This window comes from Nelusetta ayraudi, unplaced genomic scaffold (genome assembly GCF_046127955.1).
Source record: "Nelusetta ayraudi isolate G7.1 ecotype Tasmania unplaced genomic scaffold, CSIRO-AGI_Nayr_v1 ptg000013l, whole genome shotgun sequence".
Lineage (NCBI taxonomy): Eukaryota > Metazoa > Chordata > Actinopteri > Tetraodontiformes > Monacanthidae > Nelusetta > Nelusetta ayraudi.
Window position 1 is genome coordinate 2,439,860 of NW_027466063.1, and position 21,588 is coordinate 2,461,447.

A 21,588-nucleotide genomic window follows, 5' to 3' on the forward strand; every position below is an offset into this window, starting at 1 on the left:
GCATTAGGCATCAATAGTCAACCATGCACTGACAGACATCAGTCTCCCATGAAGCTATCCCTGGCCACTGTTGGAGATTACAGAAAGAAAGACGGGGGATGAAGGCTTGTCTCTGATGTGTTGAGAGCAACGATACGTAGATGAATTGCATTTGGAGACAGTGGACAACATGCTGGCTCGGGGTCTTTCCAGCTGGCAGCATTAGCGAGTACATTGTAGGTGACTGGGGTGAAAGTCAGCTGAGTCACACATGTGCCCAGAGCAGATGTAGCCGTGCGGCCATAAAGGATTTTGCAGAGTCTACGCTGTGCAGAACTAAAAACGGCGAAAGTCTTTTAACTTTAGCGAGTTAGCACAGACCAGCTGAAGGCAGTATCATAAACATACTGTCACAGTGTATAGTTTATGATAGAGAGGGCATTGCTTTTTGTTCTCAGAACTTTGGGGAGTCAAAGTCATAGAATAACTGAAGTGAATGTTAGGGCTACATTTAATGACAACCCAAGGAAATGCTGTTTTTACGGCATGTCATTGGAGAAGAGAAAAGGCTCCTGGACACTCATAACTGGTCAATAGTCTGTTTATAGGAGCTGTATGCAAAGTCAGCTTCTGAACAGATCCCGAGGCGTCACGACGTGGCCCCAGTGGGGCCAGACTCTTTAAATCACGTTTTGATCTCTTTTTTTCTTGTTTTTGAAACTTGTCTTTTGACTCCAGCACATAAATCCCCATTCAGAGACTGTCCAACATGTCTGAACGCATTCCATTAGAAAATAAATGGCGATTTGCTGACAGAATTTCCAGTGGCAGCCAATCAATCTCCATTAACTGACTCCACTAACAAACTTCTGTCTTTCGTCATTCCACAGAGTGTAAAGATGTCCTTGCACACTCTGTTGTTGTGTCAATGTTGTTATTATATTTAACTGAAATGGGATGGGGAGGTAGTTGGCACCCCAAAATGTCTGGACCTGGGCCTAGACATGGCGCATGTGCATGGCTAAAAATAAACCTACCAGTAATTATTCTCAGTCATATCATCCATCATGTCACTGCCAATTCTTTTCTCTCTCTTTTTTTGAATTCTCCGATGAGTTGTGCAGATCACTGTCGGCGCCTCCCATCCCCCCACTCTCCCTCTCGTACAGACTGTTGGCATGCACATATGTGCAGTGTCCCCGTGGCCTCCTCTCTCTCTCCTTGATCTATTAAACATCACACTTGGCCATAAGGAGCTCGTGCCAAAAAGCCTCTCTCGGTGTCTGAGTGCGTTAGCCACGACGTTCTTGCCCTCTCCTTGGGAAGACCGTTTGTGCTCCAATGTGGTTTTGGTTCGATGTGTTTCCTCGCTGACAAAACGCTGTGGGTGCATCCGGGGTGAGTGTGGCGACGGGTGAAATACGGCGCGTGTCTGAGAGCAGAGCCTGATGTACGGCGGCACATCAGTCAGGTGCAGCCCCGGGTTCTTATTCATGTAGGCACCACTTTGGGTGGTGGATTCTGTGTGTGTGTGTGTGTGTGTGTTTTTTTGTGCACGACTAACCACAGTTCTGCCTACAAGAGGAACGCCTCTTTTTTCATCAAAGCCGTACAGTTGGGAAGATGAATGGCTCTCGTCCTGGCCTCTGCCTCCTCCTGATAACACTCTGCCACAGCACCCGAATCGCCACTTTCTTTTTGGTCGGCTGAGGCGGGCGGCGACAAGCGGACAATTCAAGGCGGCAACAAAAAGCATTGCCTTTGCATAGGATCAGAGGAGGAAAACGCTGCGTGCGTGCTGCACACTGGCTGACTTACTGGGGACTTACGAGACGGCGAGAGAGGCTGAGCTGTACGGTTCGGGTGGAGATTATTTACCATCCACTTTTTTTTTTTGCGCATCCGGAGACGTGACGCTCACCCCTGAGAGTGACTTTCAAAGGGGACAAACTCAAACTATCTCACTCACTGTTTTCTCACTGAGTGAGAGAAGCTGCGAGGCAAAACAAGCCTCTAATAGAAATTATCTCAAATAACTGCTTCCTTACAATCACGTGCTTTGCAAATGCATGGAAATAATTTTACTACATTTACTACTAATATGAGCACGTAGTTTAAAAAATAAAAAAGGCTGTAAAAGCTGAGATAAATATATAAAGATTGAAATCATGCATGATGGGCAGAGTCAATTTGATTCCATTAAATGAGCTTCAAAGACAAACAAAGTAAATAAAGTAATTGCATCAGGAAATACCCCGAGCCGCTGCAGGTCTTGGCTCATGGCTGCACGTCTTGGATATGCCATGTCCAACGCCTGCATTGAATTTGAGAGCAATGTGCGCACTGAATGTGACTCCTCCAGCTGTCCACCGAGAGGAGGAAGAGAACGAGCTTTTTCCCCACAGAATGAAGTTTAAAGGTTTTGCTCGGGCGCTAAATGGCGCCCAGCTTCCGCGCCGCCGGTCCTCCGAACAGTCGGCGTAGAAGGAAACTGCAGAGAAGCTGAGAGCCGAGACCCTCCACGAGAAACAAACACGAAATAAAATGAAAATAAACAAATGGCTCAAAAAATCTTTGAAGTTCAGAAGACGGCAGTTATTCAAAGAAAGCAAAACCAGTCAGAAAATGGCTTAGTTTTTTTTTTTTCTCGAGTTGCCATAAAAATAGTATAAATAAATACTTTTTTCCCCCGCATGCATTTCAGTAAGGCTTTACAACCTGGCTTGCACATTCCACTTGGGGTTGAGGAAGGTAATTGTCTGTCTTGAGTGCAAAGGGAAAACTTCTGAAAGTGTGTCGATTTTGAACGAGAATCCCATTTTTGAAAAAAGGGGGCAAAATGCTTATGCTCATGCAGTATCTTTGTTCTCCGCTGAAAGGGGGGCAAAACAAGCCAGGAACAGATTTCAGGTTCTACGTCGTCGAGTTCGCTCAATCCGTCCCGCAGCAGGGTGGGGGCGTCGCCGAGTCTTTGAAAGTAACTGGGATAAAGTGAGGCTTTCTTCTCCAGACTCCAGTCTCTCCGCACGCGGCCTGCCAGGGTTCCTCCTGCTAGACTGGCACGCCGTCTGTCTCCCTCTGCCCGCCTCGGCTCTGTTCCACTGGATGAGTCAGTTTTTAATTGATGTGTTCTCTAAGGCATTGCTCGTACAATCTTTGCCCGTCCTCGTGTTCTTCAGGGAAATCACAAATTGCAGTGCAAAATCCATCTCCGAGCTTCAGACGCTTGGAAGAACCCCGTCCTCCAAAACATCTCCAAGGTACTTGGGCGACTTTGACGGCTGCGGTCGAGTGTTTACGTGCATAAAAAAACTAACAAAACAAAACCAAAAAAAAAAACCACGCATTTTTTTGTCTCTAACACCAGATCTAATGATTCTGATGCGTGCACTTTGGCTGTCGGATGTACAGTAGATTGCAGAGTGTGTGAGCGGCTGGATGCTATCGCCGTAAACACAACCCTCCTTTAAATGTCAAGGTTAAAGGCCCGCATGAGGAGATCCAAGTCACCGATGTTTGCGGCCTGGAAGAGTTCGGGCTGATCCAACATAGATAAAGCTATCCTCAGGGCGGCCCAGATGTTTCCAGACATCACCTGGTGGGCCTGCTGGCGGCTCCGGCTTTTCCTCTGAAGGCTCAACGCCGTCAAGAAGTTGCTGGCCGCCTCTCTGGAAAGAAAAGAGAAAGGAATGAGTTTGGCGCCTTCAGACAGGACAGTTATTTAAAGACTATTTTTCTTCCATAAAGGCCTGCTGTCAAAGATTGAGTGGCATCCTGTGGTAAGAGAGAGACGACCGCAAATAAACATATTTGAATTTGTTACGTTTGGCTTCACTGTTTCTCTGCAAACGTGACCTGAGCAAAATCTGGGAAAGGTCACTTTGATGCTGTTGTTTTCTGACGTCTCACCCTTCGATCTTAAATCTTTTCTATGTCAGCTGTGAAAAAAAATCACAAATTCTGTTTGACGCTTAAGAAGTTGTGGCATAACATAGCTGCCTTCATCTAGATGGTAAATGCTTATTATTAGAGTATGCGAAAAACAAGTATTCAGCTTACGTCTTCAAATTTTTTTTTTAGAGTTTTTCTTTAATAACACACGCATGGCTATTTTAAGATGTTACCGTTGTACCTTTACATGTACGACAGAAGCACCCTTCAAAGGTACGAAAGTAACATCTTAAAAAAGCCACGTGTCTGTTATAAAAGAAAATAGTAATATATACGTTATGAACACACAATCAACCTCATTCAATTATTCACAGACATCTTTGTGAGTTTTGCCAGTGTGGGTCAGGTGCAGGAGCTAGCTCTCACCGTGCTGTCTCCCTAGTCGGACCACCGTACCTGTGAGCGCCCAGGTTAATGCAGCTGATGCCCAGGTTGTAGCGGGACCTGATGAAGCCCGGCTGCAGCTCCAGGGCTCGCGTGTAGGCCTCCACCGCCTCCTCGCTGCGGTCGCCGTTGGCCAGCGTGGCGCCCAGGCGGTTCCACAGGAGGTAGTCCTGGGTAGGCGACACGTTTAAAGTTCACGGACAAGCGTGGGACAAATCTGTCGCGGAGGTTGGGTATCTGTGTGTTTGTGACCTGTACGCACTCCTGAACGATGTCATCGCCATCTAAGTTTCCCTCCCAACTCTGCCGAGGTCGTGACGGGGCTCCATTTGACTGCCTCTGCTGAAGAGACAGTCTAATGGAGCTGAATAATCCGGGCTGCCGAACAGCGAGCAGCCTCGTATCCGCTGCGACAGCACCACCGGAGCAGAGTCAGTCAGGGAGCGATTTTCTCCTCCGTCCGCGCACAAATAACAGGGAAGTGTTACTTGCTGACCTCTTGTGTCGGCCCGCCTGTTATGAAGTCATCTAAGAGGCGGGTAATTTAAGGGGGCTGCTGAAATGCATCGCACAGGATGTCCTTGCAGTCGTAACTCACCTGCACGCACACAGACACACTCGGAGGTCGCGGTCTGCTACCGGGGCCCTTCATCTTTAGTTAAGCCCAGGAGCCGCCTGTAATTATCCCCCCGCTTTGTGTTCAGGGCGATTTCTCAGCAGGAGAGCTGAAATTATCAAGTCAAATGTGGGAGGTGGAATCAGGGGGAAAGTGTTTTTCTCGCCTGGCTGAGACATTGATCGAGGAGGGCAGAGCCTGATTTGCATGACAGTGACGCAGGGAAAAAAAAAGTTTGTCGCTCGTCTTCGTCTTTCTACGTTGCCGCACAAAGAGAATCCATTCATGCTGTTGTTTTTCCAATGCCGGCCTTGAGCTCGATCGTGATTGGAGCTCACGTGTGACACATCCTGTAAGCTTCCCTTGCTTCACGTACCGCTGGAGCGCCTCGCCTCGCCTCGCCTCGCTTGTCTGCCACGGCAGAGGGGTTTCATGTCTACAGCGTGCGCTCGCGTGGGACGTGTGAAAGATCACACGGCGCCTCGCGCATGTAGCGTATGAGTCTGAACAAGATACGTTGAATTATTTCAAAGGCAAAGTGAGCCAACTGCAACTGCAGGAGGAAACCTGTTTAACTTGTGATACAATATGCTACTAACATGTCCCACACAAAGTGAAATACAATAACATAAAGCAGCCATTATAAATATGATAGTGTAATTATTGTATTTATTTTGTTGGATTTTCTATTTGTCCCTTGTTAGGGAACCAAACTCCCTTTTAATCCCATTCAACTCGTGTAATTAGCCTCATTTGCATCAAGTCCCCTTTGTATCTTCTGTACTGTACTGACTACAAAGGTGCAGGTAATAGTTTGTTTTGGAAATTAAACCTGTTGATTTGATTTGATTTTTGATCATGGAGACACTTTGAAATATATGTTGTTATATTGCGTTTACGTGTGTTTTAGGAAATGTGTGTGTGAGATCTACCTATTATATTGCACTAGCAGCACAGTTTTTTTCCCCAGAGATTTCCATTTGTTGTGATTATTTATCCATATATGTATGTCTAGATAAACAGTTTATACAGGGGGGCAAAAGCTCAAAACAAAGTCTATGTTTTTTGATGTAAGCTCAAACTTTGCTATCTGACTCTTCCCATTTAGGACTGAATCAAATAGTGAGATCAGTTTTGCCCGCTGCCTTCAACTAGTTACAGCTCTGTTCTGTCTAATCTGTGTTTTTCCAGTGTGTATGTGCGTGTGTGTTTCCTACCTCGGGCCGCACCGACAGCGCTGTATTAAAGGCCTCCACAGCTTTGTTGAACTCTCCACTGAGATTGTAAAGGACCCCGAGGCCGGTCTGCAAATCCGGGTCAATGCTGTCAGAGTTGTTCTGAACTGTTTCCAAGAAGAGTTCCTTGACCTCTGGTAGCAGGGAGCTGGGAATGTGAGCGTGCACGCACACACAAACACACGCACACACACACACACACACACACACACACACACACACATGCACGCACGCACGCACACGCACACACAGATAAGGATTAGTGTGACGTAAGGCTGCTGAGTGAGCACTCTTCAAATCTCGAGGCGATGATGTGCACTGTTCTGCACGTCAACTTTTATTCATGTGGTGTAAATAAATAAGTGCCAAGAAGCGCTGAAGCAAAAACAAATGACTGAACTGTGAAGACAGCAGAACTCGCTTGAAGGCAAGAAACTGAGAAGGGGAGGGGGCCCATTGTTGTTACAACTTTTTTTTTTATTGAATTCATAAAACAGAATTTCATATTAAAATGATTTAATAATTCATCAAAGCTTTTTTTTCAAGTCATTGCTACATAGGGATAAATCTGGTCAATTCATTTTAGTCTCTCGGCATCACTCAGCCACATCAAATCAACTCGTTTATGCCTGTCAAATAACTTTTGACGCAGCTCATGGTACAAAGGGCAGTAAAACAGAAAATGGAATTCACTCTCAATGTCAATATCACAGTAAACACTTCTGTTATCCCTGGCAACGTCCTTTTTCGAGTTGTGTGTGCGTACGTGTTTCGAGCTAAGATGTGTGGTAACAGCGGTGGCCAACTTCTCAACTACTGCAAATAAATGAGTTATTTTCTGCTGGAGTCTAAGGGTAAATCTCTCTTCTTCAGATGCATTCCTGTTGAATCTCTGTGCAGGGTTTTACTTTTGCTTTGTGTTGGACTTCTCTGATGTTTCACACAGAGAGGGAGATGCTTCAGGCCCTGAGCAATAGAGAGTAAGGCTGGACAGCCAGAGAGCTGCTGCTTGGATTGCTCTCTGGGGCTAAATGTTAGTTTCCATCAGACATGTCCCTGTCTGCCAAATGGAGGGGTTGGGGTCAAGTTAGACTTCAAAAAATGTATTAAATAAATAAAATATTCATCAGTCACTAACGGTCACTAAAAGTTAGTCAGCAGGGTTGGTGACCACTGAGTTAGAGCATCGCTTTGAGTCCTTCTCTGTATATTTTTGCAGCTTCCACACGTTCCTCTTGGCTTTCCTGTTTTGACATTTTAAATTCCGCCAAAAATGTATATTCAACGTGCTGTTCAGTGTATTATTTACATCTGAGTATCTCCAATATGGCCGTGCATCCGGGTAACTGGCAAAAATGTGACGTCGGTGAAAACACTCTATAGACTATAGACTGATCGTCCTGGCTTGCAGCCATGCAGTATTGGAATGTCATAGGCCGAGTGATCCAAGCAAGACTGGCCTGTCCTAACAAAGGGCTCAGGAAAGAACAAATCTCCGGGGGTGGGCGGAGTGTGGCACAGAGAAAAAGAGAGCGATAGAACAAAGATGACATTGTGTGGATTAGACGGCAGACCGCTGTCTCTGGTGTGTCAGCACGTCTCCTCACACCGACCGCCGGATAAAATGCTCTCACCTCTGCTGCGGTTGTTCACTCAGATTTATGTAATAGCCTAATTTTACCGGCTGAAGAGGTCCCGGGCTTGCGCTTTCTCCTGCAGACGTCCTGTACACTTTGTAAGGTAGGAAATCAGACGAGAAAGCCCCACACGGAGGGAGGCGGGGTCTGTCGCTGCTCAGCTGGTGTGCGCCGCTCACTAAAAAAGGTTTCTTGGGTACCACTGAAGGAATTCTTGTATTGCAAATCTATTATTTTTTTAATCTGTTTGGTTTGCATAATGTCAGCACAACACTAATGATGAAGTGAAGTTGAGTGAAACAGAACCGGGGCCCCATGACGGCATCACACCAGTGATCATATTTAGTACGATCAGCGCTCCCTCTTATTGCTTTATAATCTCTTGTGTGGTTGACTGACATGAAGTGAATATCATTTGTTTTACAATCATATCTGTTCCAACAAGTTATTGGGGTCGTAAGAGATTCAATTTATTGACTTACATTGGCTAATTATTTTTCAGCTCCTGTTCATTTTGATCAAAGGAAAAAAAAATATTGGACACTTAATGCTATTTTGCACTCAGCAGGGCAAGTGCACCTTTCCAGACATCCAGGGCAACTCCAAGAATTACATTTTGTTACTTTTCATAATTTTCTTCCATCTTCCATAATGTTGATGTGTCTCTCTCTGGCCTTTCCTGCAAATATCCCCCTGACCAATAAAACACTGTCAAACTATTGCGTGAAAAACAATATTTTGGCACAAATGTTGTGAACTCAGATGTGACCTCGCATGCTATAACTTCATTGCTGCTCCCACAAAAAAAAACAAACAAAAGGCTTTTGTTTTGTTCTCAACAGACCTGAGTTGAATACTCCACCTTTCGTGTCTGGTCAGGTTGGGGGCTTGCGACATCCTGCGCTGCGAGTTGGGGGAGGCCATCAGGTGGCTCTTGCCCTTCAGCAGGTGCTTGTACTTGGGGTTGTGTCGCAGCCAGCGGAGCAGGGCCTCGCAGGCGTCGTTCCTCATGCCGGTGTTGGTCAGGCTCACCGCCAGGGCCATGAGGGCCGCGAGGTTGTTGGGGTGGAGCTCCAAACACCTGGACGGAGACAGGGATCCCGGTTGAGCAAACATCAAAGGGAAACTCGGATTTGACAGGCATTAATTGGGACGGGCCGGAGCCGGGGAACATCAGGCGCGGGATGCTGATTTCTGCGTTAGGAAGGAGAGCAGCAGATCCCCTCCTGCCCTCCGCACCCCTGCCTGCAGCATCCTTTCCCACTCGGGGTTCAAACGAGGGGAAATACAAAGAAACCTCTGGCTGACTCTCTGGTAGAGGTGGAGACACGGAGAGTGTGTCCGTATTACGTCACATCATCTTATATCACTGGGGCGGCTGCGACCAAGATCGCGGCTGCCCTCTGTAATTGGGAACGGGGTGGAGAGGAGCAGCACTTGGACGGGCTGAGAGACAGGAGAAGAGGCCAGAACAAGATTTAGCTTTCATCCTGATCATTTTCCAGTCAGAATTACCGCAGTGGATGTGCCAGCTTCCCTAAAACCCCCCATAATCTCAGTCAAACCAAATCATTTCACTACCTCACTTCCCTGTGTGTGTGTGTGTGTGTGTGTGTGTGTGTGTGTGTGTGTGTGAAGTCATCTTGTTTTTTCTAAGTTATCAACTTTCCGGGGACATTGTGCTTTACAACATTGAATCAGGAATTTTCAACTTTTTCTTCATCATCAATTAGAAAGATTCTGGTGATCTTTCGGCGTAACAAAGGTTCTCTGATTAGACCACTTCCTCGTTAAGCCAATATCGTAAAAACGTTAGCATAAATAATGCATTATATTTGATTAGGTCACTCCAATCTTCCGTTCCAAGGATGTGCAGGGTTTATTTTTGCAAGCTGTTTATCACCTTTTGATGATCAGTTTTCAAAGTTAAAGAAGAAATTCAAATTAATTAGACTTTTGCTTGCAAGGAAACAAGGAAGACTGTTTGAAAAAAAATAAAAATAAAAGAATCCCCTAGAAACAATTAAACATTTTTTTAAGAGACCTGTGGGAACAGAAGTTCTATCCATTCTAAAAAAAACATTAGAGTCTTTGCTGGAGTGGTGAAGAAAACTGGAACGGAGCGGGATGACAAGGCTCAGGCCGAGTGAAGTGGCGCCGAGGCAGCAACAATGGGACTAACGCCAGGTGAACAACTCAATCTCACTTCATACTCGAACGCTCCCCTCACAGATGGAGCCGTTACATAATAAAACAAAACCAAAAGAGACGAGGAATCTAAGTTGTGTTTCACAATCTGCGGCCGTCTGTTGGATTAAACGAGGGAGCGGTGACGGCGGCTGACGCACCGCGTTCAAAACTTCACGCGCCGCAAAGCGCCGTTTATCTTCATTAATTTGGCGGCATGTCGGGCCCCGTTCGCACCTGCAAACGGGGCCTTGTGGGGAGGCCACTTTCTGACTTTTCTTGCACTCCTTGCGGGAGGAGAGGCAGCGAAGTTTGTCTTGAGCGGTATGTCGTGAATGGAAGAATCTGTCTGCGCCGCCTCTGGGCAACAACCAGCGTGGCTATTTTCAGAATGAAAGGCACGTTTGCTTGTCTGGCAAAGCGCAGTACTGATGCTGCTCCTCTCTGGGCTATAAATAAATGACAAAACGATTCAACTTTGTGTCCTATTCTTAGAATGACTGCTGCTGCCGCTGCTGAAGGAAGGTTCACTCAAAACCACGCCTCCGTCGACAAGGATTTTTTCCCCCCTCCTCACCTCTGGAGGGAGACGATGGCAGCCTGCTCGTTCTCGTTTTCTGCCTGCGTGGTTCCCAACACTTGCCAAGCCTGCAGGGGGAAGGAGAACAACAAGAATATTAGTCGGCGCCGACGGGGTGGTAGAGTGGCGTCCCGGGTCTGAGAAGGCGCCGCCTGTCTGGCACAGTGAGTGAGGAGCAACACAACTGTTTTGTCAAATCACCCCACTGGGTCTACAGATCTGCGAGACGGTTGGAACTCCTGAGGATGTGGAACATCCTTCAGATGTTTTGATCCCCCCATGAGATTCACATATCAGCAGCACCTCCTTGTTGTGAATCTCCTGCTCCTCCTCGTCGACTGGATGGAGCTCAAGTGACTGTGTGGAGTGAACTCGGTGTTGTGTGTTACCCTGATGGGTGACTGTGAGTTGTGACGTGATGGATGTGGTCAACGCAGTGCTGCAGTGGGGTTTTCAGTTTGCTTAGTTGGCACAAAAGACACCAGAGTGTGTCCAGAAGACATCATCCGCACCTTCATGACACCTCACCATCCTAAACACAAGGTAGGTGGATCAACTGTAGGAGGATCAAAAGAAGGAAAAACCTATGTCTGTTGAGAAGAAAGATATACAGTAAATCCACAAGGCAGGTGGACTCTGTGTTTTCTTCTTATTTCAGACCAGGCAGCATTTTCATTTGTCTTTACTGTCCAATTTACTATTTTATTTTGTCATCCTGTGTTGATTCTACTTTCAGTGTTTTCCCGCTCTTTTTGGTGCTTGTCTTCACTGTTTCACTTGTGTGTCGATACCCATTTCATTTAAGCCCCGTGCCCTCTTTCTTTGTCGGAGTGCCTTTCTGGCCCTTGTATACAAGGTGCTCATGGGTTATGTTGGGATTGCCTCCTGCGTGAGGTCAGTTTGACTCCTTGCTGGATGGAATTAATCAAATGCACCATGTTAAATGAAACTGCTTTGCTACAGCACTTCAGGTTTAGAATAGTGAAAATGTTAATCAATAGTGAAAATCAGTTCTCGTTTCTATCTTTTTTTTTCTTCAAAATGGCACATCAATCAGTTGGCCATTCATAAGGAGTTGCTAATCAAATGTACCATGAGTCGACACAAGAGGGCAGTGATTGGTGAAACTACACCAAACTCTACGAGATTACCAGATTAATCTTGAGTATTTTGAAGACACGCTTAATAACCAGTTCCAGACTAATCTGTGGTGATGCTTCTTTCTTCTGCCCTTTTGAAATGAGGGTCAAAGAAAAAATACTTCTGAGCCATTCTGAGGTCTTCGCAGCGAGGGGCAATGAGCCACTAAGCACCGTCAGGCAAAAAAAATTGGAATCATATTAGTTCCATACACTGCGGGATAATCCTCTCCTTGGAATAACTGGCACATTTCTGTGTATTCCAGGGGATTTCTGGGAGCACTTTGTGTGTGAGGGCTTTGCTCCTTCAGCCTGCCAAGAGGTCATTCCCTGTGAGACACACAGAGTAAAGGAACAACAAAAAAATAAAAATCCCGCAGAATGAACCATTATTTGGTGCACTGAGCAGATGGAAATTGTCATCAAGAAAAAGTCTCTCTCTCTCTCTTTTTTTTGCCACAGTAAATAACTTTTTTTTTAAGGAGAGGCAGATAAAAGCTCCACATCTCCAAGCAATCAGGGGGTTTGGCTCCGTGAGAGTCGGCTTGACACAGATTGGGGTGAGTGAGAGCTTCTTCCTCCGTCACCTCTCTCAACCAAGGGGAGCTATTGTGGTCGGGAGCTCATGGAACTGCAGTTTTAATGGCCGTCTGTGCTTTAAATGCACTCGGCGGTTCCTCTTTTTGTCCCGACCACATCCCCAGCTGTGAATACTGCGAGTGACTGCCCCGGTAATCTTGGAAAAGTGCGAGCGTGATTGTCGCAGCGAGCGCGCCTGCGCTGGGCGTACTAAACGGGTTCACCTCTGAGTCATGAGGGTCCTGCAGGACGGCCGCCTCCAGCAGCAGCACGGCGTTTTGCAGGTCTCCCTCCCGAGACTTCTTTAGCCCCTCTTCGAAGGCGTTTGGCAAGTCCTTGCAAGGATTATCTGTGTGGAAGTAGTAACCCTGTCAGCAAAAAGAGACAGAGAGAGAGAAAGAGAGAAAGAACAACGGAGGGAGAAAGAAACATGGAAAGTGGCAATGTCAGTTTCTCTCCTTCATATTCAAATGCAAATCAGGCTGAGTGGCCTGCGCAGCCGTATGTTGAAGCAGCGCGCTGAGAAAAAGCAGGAATTGATCTTTTCTGTCTTCCATCAAACATGGGCTGAGCTCCGCGGGGCTTTGTGTCTTCTCTTCAAATGTTAAACTTTGCATTTTTAAAGTGCAATTACCCTGGTGTGCTGTTGACGCCGTCTGAGTCGTGACTTTGAGATAGCCCGTCGCGCACGAGCTGGCTGTGCCCGCGCGGGGCTCAAGCTGAGTTCTGATTCTGGAGACTCTCCTTGCGTGAGAAGAGCTGCAAGCTGTGTTGCTCAAGTCAGTGAGCGAAAGCCTTTGATGGCAGCCTCACGCGATTAATTATCACAAAAAAACCTCCACAGACACAGAAAACAGCATATTTAGCTTCTATTCAGACACAATGATGGTGAGTCGGTGGAATCTGTGATGTCATAAAGGGCTGCACAAAATTAGTTCTAGAAGTAATTTAAGATTACTGCTAGAAGTCATTGATAATGGAATTTCCATAATATGTCATTTAAAGGATCAGCAAACAACAAAAAACAACAGAGATGGAGACATGAAACTTTACTTTACATTCAGGTCTCTTAAGACATCAAATCTATCGGCAACAAACAATCATTGTTTCCGTAGCTATATAGTTAGCAGAGATTAGAGCAGCTGTTAGCGCTTGAGAGGAGTTAATTCACTTAAAATAGTAACTTCAACAGCAGTGACCTTCTCGTGTGGAGAGACGCTGGACGGGATCTGCGCTTGCTCGTTTTCCGTCAGCCAGTTCCGCCTCGCCAGCTCCTCCCACTCCGCCTGCATCTTGTCCCAGAACTCCGTATCTGACTGCAGGAAGAGGAGCGTGGACATTAATTAATGCACAGTGAAGCGACGGCTCTCGTCTTTTTCCTCCCCTCTCGTCATCGCACAGTTGGAAATGTCACATCAGCTCTGCGCCTGGCTGGACTTCACACTCCTGCTGACTCATCACATCGAGGTCCGGCTCTCAGACGGGAAGGAACAAGAGAGAATCGATGCACGTCATAAAAACCTGCCTCTGCTCTTGTCTTAATTGACGTGTTTTGTCACTGCTGATTTAGATGTAACTAATTACATGGCTTCCGCACCGCTTTGTTCACTGATATGCCCAGGTGACACTGAATGAATTGAAAACCTTTGGCCAGTCGTTGGCGTTTTAGCTTAACAGGTATAAGAAACTTTGACAACAATATAGAACACGTCATGGAAAAGGTTGCACACACATCACTCTGTTGCAGATGGTGGACCTTTGTCTTTTCTCCAACAGACCTGCATCCTACTTTCTTCTGATTGGCCACTTTACTTGTTTCTAATTGACAACTTTCTTCTACCCACCATCCTAACCATAATCCTGACACATAGTCCTAACTTAGTCCTTAGTCTTTGATGATCTCCATTGCAGAAAAAAATAACACAGAACAAACAAACAAACAAAGAAGATATTGCTTTGCAATCCAACGTGGCTAAATGCACCAAAGTGAGCGGCTCTTTCGAAAATGACAACCAGCTTCTGCTTTAATGGCCCGAAGCAACGATGACGAGTCGTCTGCTCAGGTAGGATGCTGGCAGGCACGTCAGGAAAAAAATATTGCTCGCAGCTCACTGCACAAATTTACAGATCACGGTGATGCATTGCATTCTGTTACGATATGCAATATGATGGTACTGGACCTGCATATAGAGATTTTATTTATTTATTTATTTATTTATTTATTTATGAGAACATAGACAACAGTACACCTACGATAAAGTTCACAGGCTGGTCTAAAGCATGAAACTCCAGGGCTGGAAATGAGTCCCACTCTGGCCCTGGTCCTGATTAAAAGATATTTGCTCATAATTAATGTGATGATGCGTAGAGCTCTGTGCTTAAAAAAAAAAAAAAAAATCCCTCCCTATAATATTTATTTAGCGCAGAAGTTTCGTTCCCAGCTGGCTGCATCAGTGATTTTTGGCTGTCTCCCTGTCAGCGGAAGAGCAAACAGGGGGGAATAATACTAAACGGAGCAGAACAGCCTCGTCTGTGACTTACTGAGTCCTCCGGAGCCGGAGAGGAAACTAATCAGGACGTGACAGCGGTGGATACACTGCACTGTACACTATAGTGGCACTTCGGGGGTCGGTGTGTGTGTGTGGGTGTGTGTGTGGGGGGGCTAGGTAGGTCAGGTCAGAGGGAGAAGATCTACTGCAGGGCCTCCGTCATCTCCACATCTCCGATGGCCGTGATTGACGTGGAGATCTCATCCTCGCCCCTGACGGTGAGGGATGGCAGGTAATTGCAGGCTGCCGACTGTCAACACGTTGCCCCCGGGGGAACCTCTGGCGGAGGAGAGGAACCATCATCAGAGTTCCCCGAGTGGAGCGGGGGAAGAAATGTATGGCACGGGTCGGGGAAAGAAGGCAAGCAGGGACGGTCGGCAGCAGAGAGGATTTTCCATTTACCTTTATGTCTTTAAAATGATGTTTTAACGAGGTTCATGAAGAAATGTCTTGCGTACTGTATGACTACAGCATATCTGGGAGTTAATTCATTGCGTTTCTAAATGAAAAATAAATGACTGCCAATTACATTTTTCAAATGCCCAGGACAGACGGGGACATTGCTCGCTGTGTTATGCGACGACTGAGATGCTAATTCATCGCAGGTGCAGGTGAAACACTGTAGCTGGAGGTGTTTGAAACACTGTAAGCACCAGCGTGCTCCTGCTCCGCCTCCTCCAACCACCCTCAATCAGGCATATTTGCATAGATACATCCGAGGCTGTCGCACCACGAACCGCTGCCTCGTCACTTTGTCTGCGGGCGCTCTCCGGCCGCTAACAGCTCAGCGGCTGCGCTGCTCCCCCGCCTCCTAATTACAGCGGAGGTGGAGGTGAATGACTTGCAGGCCTGGAAATGGCCTGCGGACGAGGAAGGGCCTTTAATTTTTTAAGAAACGCAGTCATGTTTCATTTTGGGGAATTTGCAGGCCGTTCAGTTTTTTCCACCCCTACTTCCCTCAATTGACATTGACAGTTTAATTATGTGGAACAAGGGAAAAATGCAGCGAGGTAATTTATATCAGCGGAGCGAACGGCTTCTGTGCCGCTCATCTCAGCAGCCCTGATGAGACGATGGGCGGAATGGATTGAAGCCAGAGTGCCTATAGTGGCGTCAAGTGTGTCAAGGCTGTTTGAAAATGACCCGGGGGCACTGCAGGCTTTTTTTTTTTTTCATTTCTGTGATTCATGAACATGTGATGGAAAGCAGATATATGATCGTGGCAAGACCGACGGAGCCCACAAGGACGGACTGTGGCGGGTTGAGAAAGAGGGGTTTGTGCTTCTCCAATGTGTTTCTCCCGTGCTAAACAATATGTGCAGTCAAGATAAACAGTGATTGCCTGCACAGGCATAAACTGAGCTGTATCTGCCACAGCGTTCTGCTTAATGACAGAGAGAAATCGCAAACAACACTTATTTTAAACAGAGGCGGCACTGAGATTATGTTTCTCTCCATCAGAGATCCACTCACAACGCTGAATAAATCATCGCCACGATCAGTCGGCGCAGCCGTGAACTGCAACCGCTTCAGCGCATCTTTGACGATGTAGATTTTCCACAGATCAATGCAGCAACTCTTTTCAATTTCAATCTAACAAGACTTTTCCAAAATTATGTGGATGCATTTGAATTGAGTCTAGCATAAAAAGCCAAGGCACTCTCGCTGCTGTCCATCAAATTTCAGACAAGTTTGCAGAGTTGTTTTGCACTCTGGCTTTGTGTGGGAATGTGAATATCTTCTAATTCAGTCTAAAAATTACAAGTGATGATCAAGATGATACTTAGTTTCCCGCTATTATATTTAGCAGTTCTCCGTGCTTTCGGGAACTTGTGAACACTATGACATCAGCACATTTTTCAAACATTTGTGCGGATGTGCACGAAAGGGCTTCCAAGTGGAACCTGAACCTCGTCTGCTGTTGTGTCACTTTGAGTCGTGCTAACTGGAGACTCCTTTGGAGCAAACCAAGCACATGAACACTGTTTACTTATCCACTTGGCCCTGGAGGCTTACATTACAAAAGACCTCATTATTTGTGAGTGACTCAGAGCAACCTCCAGGCTCTCCTCTCCAAGCTGGGCCACTCTGACCTTTGTATGTTAATGAGCCACCCGCTCTGCAGCGCTGGAAGAGTCCATGGCCAGCAAGATAGCGACAGCCAAACAATGCTGTTATGACCCACGGGTGGGTCTCGGTGTCTAGGTGCCTAAATGCATTTCTGTCTTCAGTTTTTCCATCATGAAAGGCAAATGAAAATACACCAATCATCTATTGACTTATTGTATGTTAAAGCGAGCTGTGAAATCCCAAAGGGGGGAATTTAAAAACTCTCTCAATAAACCACAACAGTTATTCCGCAGAAACATTACATGGAATAATAAATGTCCATGTACTCTTCACTTCATGAGTAGAGGAAAATATAAACATATACACGCAACCTTTATCATCGTCACTGTGTTTGATTCTCTTTTTTCGATGTCTTTTGCTTCACAGGAACAAAAAAAAAAAAAAAAAATCAAACCCTGCTGCCTAGGATTTTTTTTTTTTTTGTGATTCTTTATCGTTCATTTACTTCGGACACCGTTATGCTTTTAGCTCAAATTTTAAGTTCACCGATGGAGTTTTGGTGGCTGCCCTCTGAGGACCCCTGGCTCTCATTTTAAAAAGCTGGCTGGACATGTTGGCTGGCGTGGTGGTCTGCTCCAGAGCACACTAATGGAAGCTGTCGGAATGGAAGCGCAAACATAACTCATTTGCTTTCCCCATATGTATTTTCCCAGCAGGTCAGCGGATTAAAACCACTGACCTTTGGATCACAAGGGCTGCATGTCTAAACTCTTTTTCCTGCTCTGCCTTGGCATTCCTAAAGTGAACACAAACCGCTTCTGACCATGCGATGCGAACTAAAGCCGGACGTTAAAAACAGGGCAAAAAACTCACCCGTAGCGGTAGATTTACTGCACACAAATGTCACGCGTCAGTTTTCCTAATTTGCAATCAGCAGAGGCTTCCCTGGGTTATCTGAACTTGGTCCGTTTCAGATTTTGCATTTTCCGTGCAGTGGCCGTGTTGGGAATGCAGTTGTTGGTCGGGCATTATTCAAGGGACATTGCGTGGGCATGGGATGGAAAAAAGAGCCGCCCGAGAACAGAGGTTTTACAGCCGCTGGCGCAGCTACTGGGGTTGAGATGTCAGGATGAGACTCTCTATGAAGTGAGATCAGCCGACTGGCCCTCAGGCATTTCCTTCCCTCTTTTCAGTGATTTTCTTTATCCCTAAAGACATAGAACCCACACTCTGTCATCAGTGCCCACTTTGTCAAAGGGTTTAAATTTGAAAGCCCATTTCCTTGTCGACTCTCTGTGCCACTCCTTTTTTTTATTCTTTTTCTGTTACATCTGGCTGCCTCGTCTAATTGAATGAATGGTCAGATGGGCGCTGCCCTGATTTAATGTCCTCCCCGCCGTCTGAGCAGTCGCTACCTCCTCGCACTCGCTAGTGCAAGAGAGTATGCGCACGCACAGCTTCCCGGGTGGAAATGATCTGATTACGGGCTCCGACTTCGGCGGTCCAGAGCCAAAATGGCCGACCGCTTGCGTCAGGGCTCCTCCGGGGTGGACGCCGGCACTCGGGCTGCTCGATCGAACTCTCGGGGTACTGTTACAAATCGATCGCTCCACGTTCAGAAGGTCGGGAATCTCTGCACCTGCCCCCTGGTGGACGCGTCTTCTCTGACAGAGATGCAGATTTTTTGGGGCAGGATGTATCTGGGGAGGGGGGTTGCACAACATCTGACATCACAGCTAACTTTGGGTCGGGATCCCCACGGCGCCCCAGCTCCTCTTGCTTTCTTACTGACTTCCCGGGTCTCTGATATATTATTTATTAGCCATTGCAAACAGAGTGCAACAGTAGCGGTGAGTAAAGCTGCTTTAACTCTGTGTTGCAGGGTCCATACCCTGTTTACTGAGCTGCCACGAGCCGTCTATCGTCGGTTCAATCCCAAGTACGAAATCTCAAACATCCTCTATATTTCGATTCTTGAACTATTGCACCTCATGTAAAATGTACTTGCTGTACACATCAAAACCAGTTCCCTCCCTCACAGCAGGAGACACAGGGTTTCATCGTAGCACAAGTAGCGCACTTGTACGCAGACCGAGAAAGAATCATTTTTTTCAGTGTCACCGGTTGGATGTGACACAAGCCAGGGTAAAATGAATGACCGATGTGCCTTCCTACCGTCACCCGGAGAGGCATGAATGAATTTTTTGACGGTCAAACACTCTTTGAGCTCATTGTGTGGGTTTGCATGAACTATCAAACTGTCTGTGAGCATCACGGGGATGAATATGCATGAAGCATAAAGGACAATCCTGGCCATTAAATGAGGAAACGGAGGGTTTGAAAGAGTCAAATGATACTTTGGCTCTACAACCAGCACATAATTAGAAGATTACATGCACAGTTATGATAATTATGACATTTAGGGAAGAGTTTTCCAATGCTCGTGTTGCCGAGGTCCCAGTTTTAGACCTCGATTGTTTCCATTCTTCCTTTGAAATTTGAGAACCGTTTCATTTGAGTTCTATTTATTTTTCCGACGTGCTAATTTGGTACAATGTAGAACTTGTTATGGTTTGCAGTTCCCATTTTGTCACATGTGCATACCCAAAGCTCCATTACACATACTACCACCATAACATTGTGCCATGCACTTTAATCCACCAGCTCAAATATTGACGTCTGCATGTAGTTGATGTGTTATAATTGGATAAATAATTGCATATATTGTCCCATTTCATTAAAAATTTACACTGACCACAGGGGGCAGTAAAGAGCCAATTTCATATCACTACTGTCTGATGAATTGGAAAGGAGTCTATTTCACCTCCCCGATGATTGTGGAATGTATACTGTTATCTAAAGTGCTTTTGGATGAAGTGTATTTTTAGGCTCGGTGGACGACCGCTTAAGACTTAGGGTGGAAAATATGTACGTTTATCTTATGGAGCAGGCAGCAGCCTCTTCATCCAGCAAATGGGAGCAACCTATGAGCACTTAAAGTGCCTTTTATTATCCTCAGGTTAAAAAAAAAAACTATGACTGTTGAACTTGAATGCTGACGAGGACAGCGTGACGAAGGAGCAAGGTCGCGCTGTTTAATATTGAAAAGTCGAACTGGGCCGAGCGGCGCCTCCGCGTTTGAAGTGGCCGTCGGAGCTGCTCGTCGCTTGACAGGTGACAGATGTGAAGAGTTCTCGGCGTCGCGTGGCCTACCTCAACTGCAGCCTTGGCTCGCTCAAACTCCTCCTCCAGGGACTGATGTCTGGACAGGAGGGCGCTGCCCCACCGCTGCTCCTTGCTCAGACGAGCCTGTCACGCACACACACACACACACACACACACACACACACAAACACACATGCACACAGGTGATTTTGTAACATATGCATATATGCATAAACAGAAATCCATTATACATACCGCATTTTGCATTCTCTCTCTTTCTCTTTCTCTCTCTGTCTCACACTCACACATACTCACTCGCGTACGCACTCAGCTGGGGGGAGGACAGGCAGGGAGCGTGTGCAGGGTCAGCTGTCTCTGCTTTCTCAGGCCTGGGTAAATATCCCTGCCTCAACAAAGCCTCTGACATGCTTAGGAAGGCCAGCGGAATCACTGGCGTCAGCAACTCGTCCCATCCCTCATCTACCTGCCACGCCGCTCATCCTGCCGCTCTCAATTTCTAGCGCCCAGCCCCGCCTCCCCTGCAGCACACCCAGGAGCATGCAGAGTGTGCTGGAATTCTGCAGATAGGATCTGGGCACCAGCTTGCGTTACAAAAGCTTACCGTGGCTGCGGCAAACAATTTCACACATGCGTTTGTTTTTGTTTGTTTTTTTCCGGTAATGCACTGACATGATTTGATATTTTATCCCTTAACAGAAAAAAGTGTTGAGGTTCTAGGTGCGCTACATGCGCAAAGTATGTTCACACTTATGGGAAAACGCTGTGCGTTACTCCTAGTGAGTGCATGGCAGCACATAAAGCAACACTGATCACAATGTCCTAAACCTCAAACTTCTATTCCAATTGTTTGTGTTCTAAGTGTTACTTTATCATCCAGAACAAACAAATGGTGTTGGAGTGTTGTGTGTATTTTGACTTCTCCAAATGACTGCCAGGCTCCAGTGGCACCTGTGTAATTGTAATACCTGTGTCATCTTTTCAGACTGTCTTTACTCAATATCAAAGGGCTACCTGATCTTACTATCACTCAGTATAGTCTCAGCCTTTTTTGCAAAGCAACATATTTTTTTTTATCTACAAGAACATAATGCATGCAGTGTTGAAGTTTTGGCAGATTGCTGTTGGTCTCTCCTCTCTTGCAAAATAAGGTTGCGGTAATCCGTAGCAGGCATAAACAACAAAAGACAAAATTTCATAAAGCAATTGACTGAAAAGGGTGTTCAGCTTCATGGGGGTTGCTGTTTTCATTTCTAAGAGATAGACTACAGTCTGAGGTTGATGTCAGACTCTGGTGTTTCAGAAACAATAAGGGCTTCTTTCCAGACAGATTTCTCTCATTTTAAATTGAAACAAGAGCAAATAAGAGCTCCAATAAATCTGACAAAGATAAACAACGTAGCTAAATGGCCTGTTTTTGTTTTCATTGATTTCAGCATGAGATTTTAATTGAATCTATTGCTTTTAATTCCTTGTATTCTGAGTTCTAACAGTTTTTA

General features: G+C 46.1%; 1 protein-coding gene across 4 annotated transcripts in view; it reads right to left on the reverse strand.

Annotated features, from left to right (window-relative positions):
• Positions 1–1,583: 1,583 nt before the first annotated feature.
• The window catches only part of pex5la (peroxisomal biogenesis factor 5-like a), a 63,239-nt gene continuing 43,234 nt past the window's right edge, over positions 1,584–21,588 (reverse strand). For 3 of the 4 annotated variants that reach the window (XM_076022772.1, XM_076022774.1, XM_076022775.1), the window contains 8 exons: positions 20,120–20,215; positions 13,487–13,603; positions 12,512–12,655; positions 10,567–10,637; positions 8,647–8,883; positions 6,148–6,313; positions 4,327–4,484; positions 1,584–3,647 (listed from right to left, as the gene is read on the reverse strand). In XM_076022772.1, coding sequence (XP_075878887.1) covers positions 3,446–3,647; positions 4,327–4,484; positions 6,148–6,313; positions 8,647–8,883; positions 10,567–10,637; positions 12,512–12,655; positions 13,487–13,603; positions 20,120–20,215 — 1,191 coding nt within the window. In that variant the 3' untranslated portion in view covers positions 1,584–3,445. The remainder of the gene's footprint in view (positions 3,648–4,326; positions 4,485–6,147; positions 6,314–8,646; positions 8,884–10,566; positions 10,638–12,511; positions 12,656–13,486; positions 13,604–20,119; positions 20,216–21,588) is intronic. The other variant, XM_076022773.1, reaches the window with a different exon arrangement.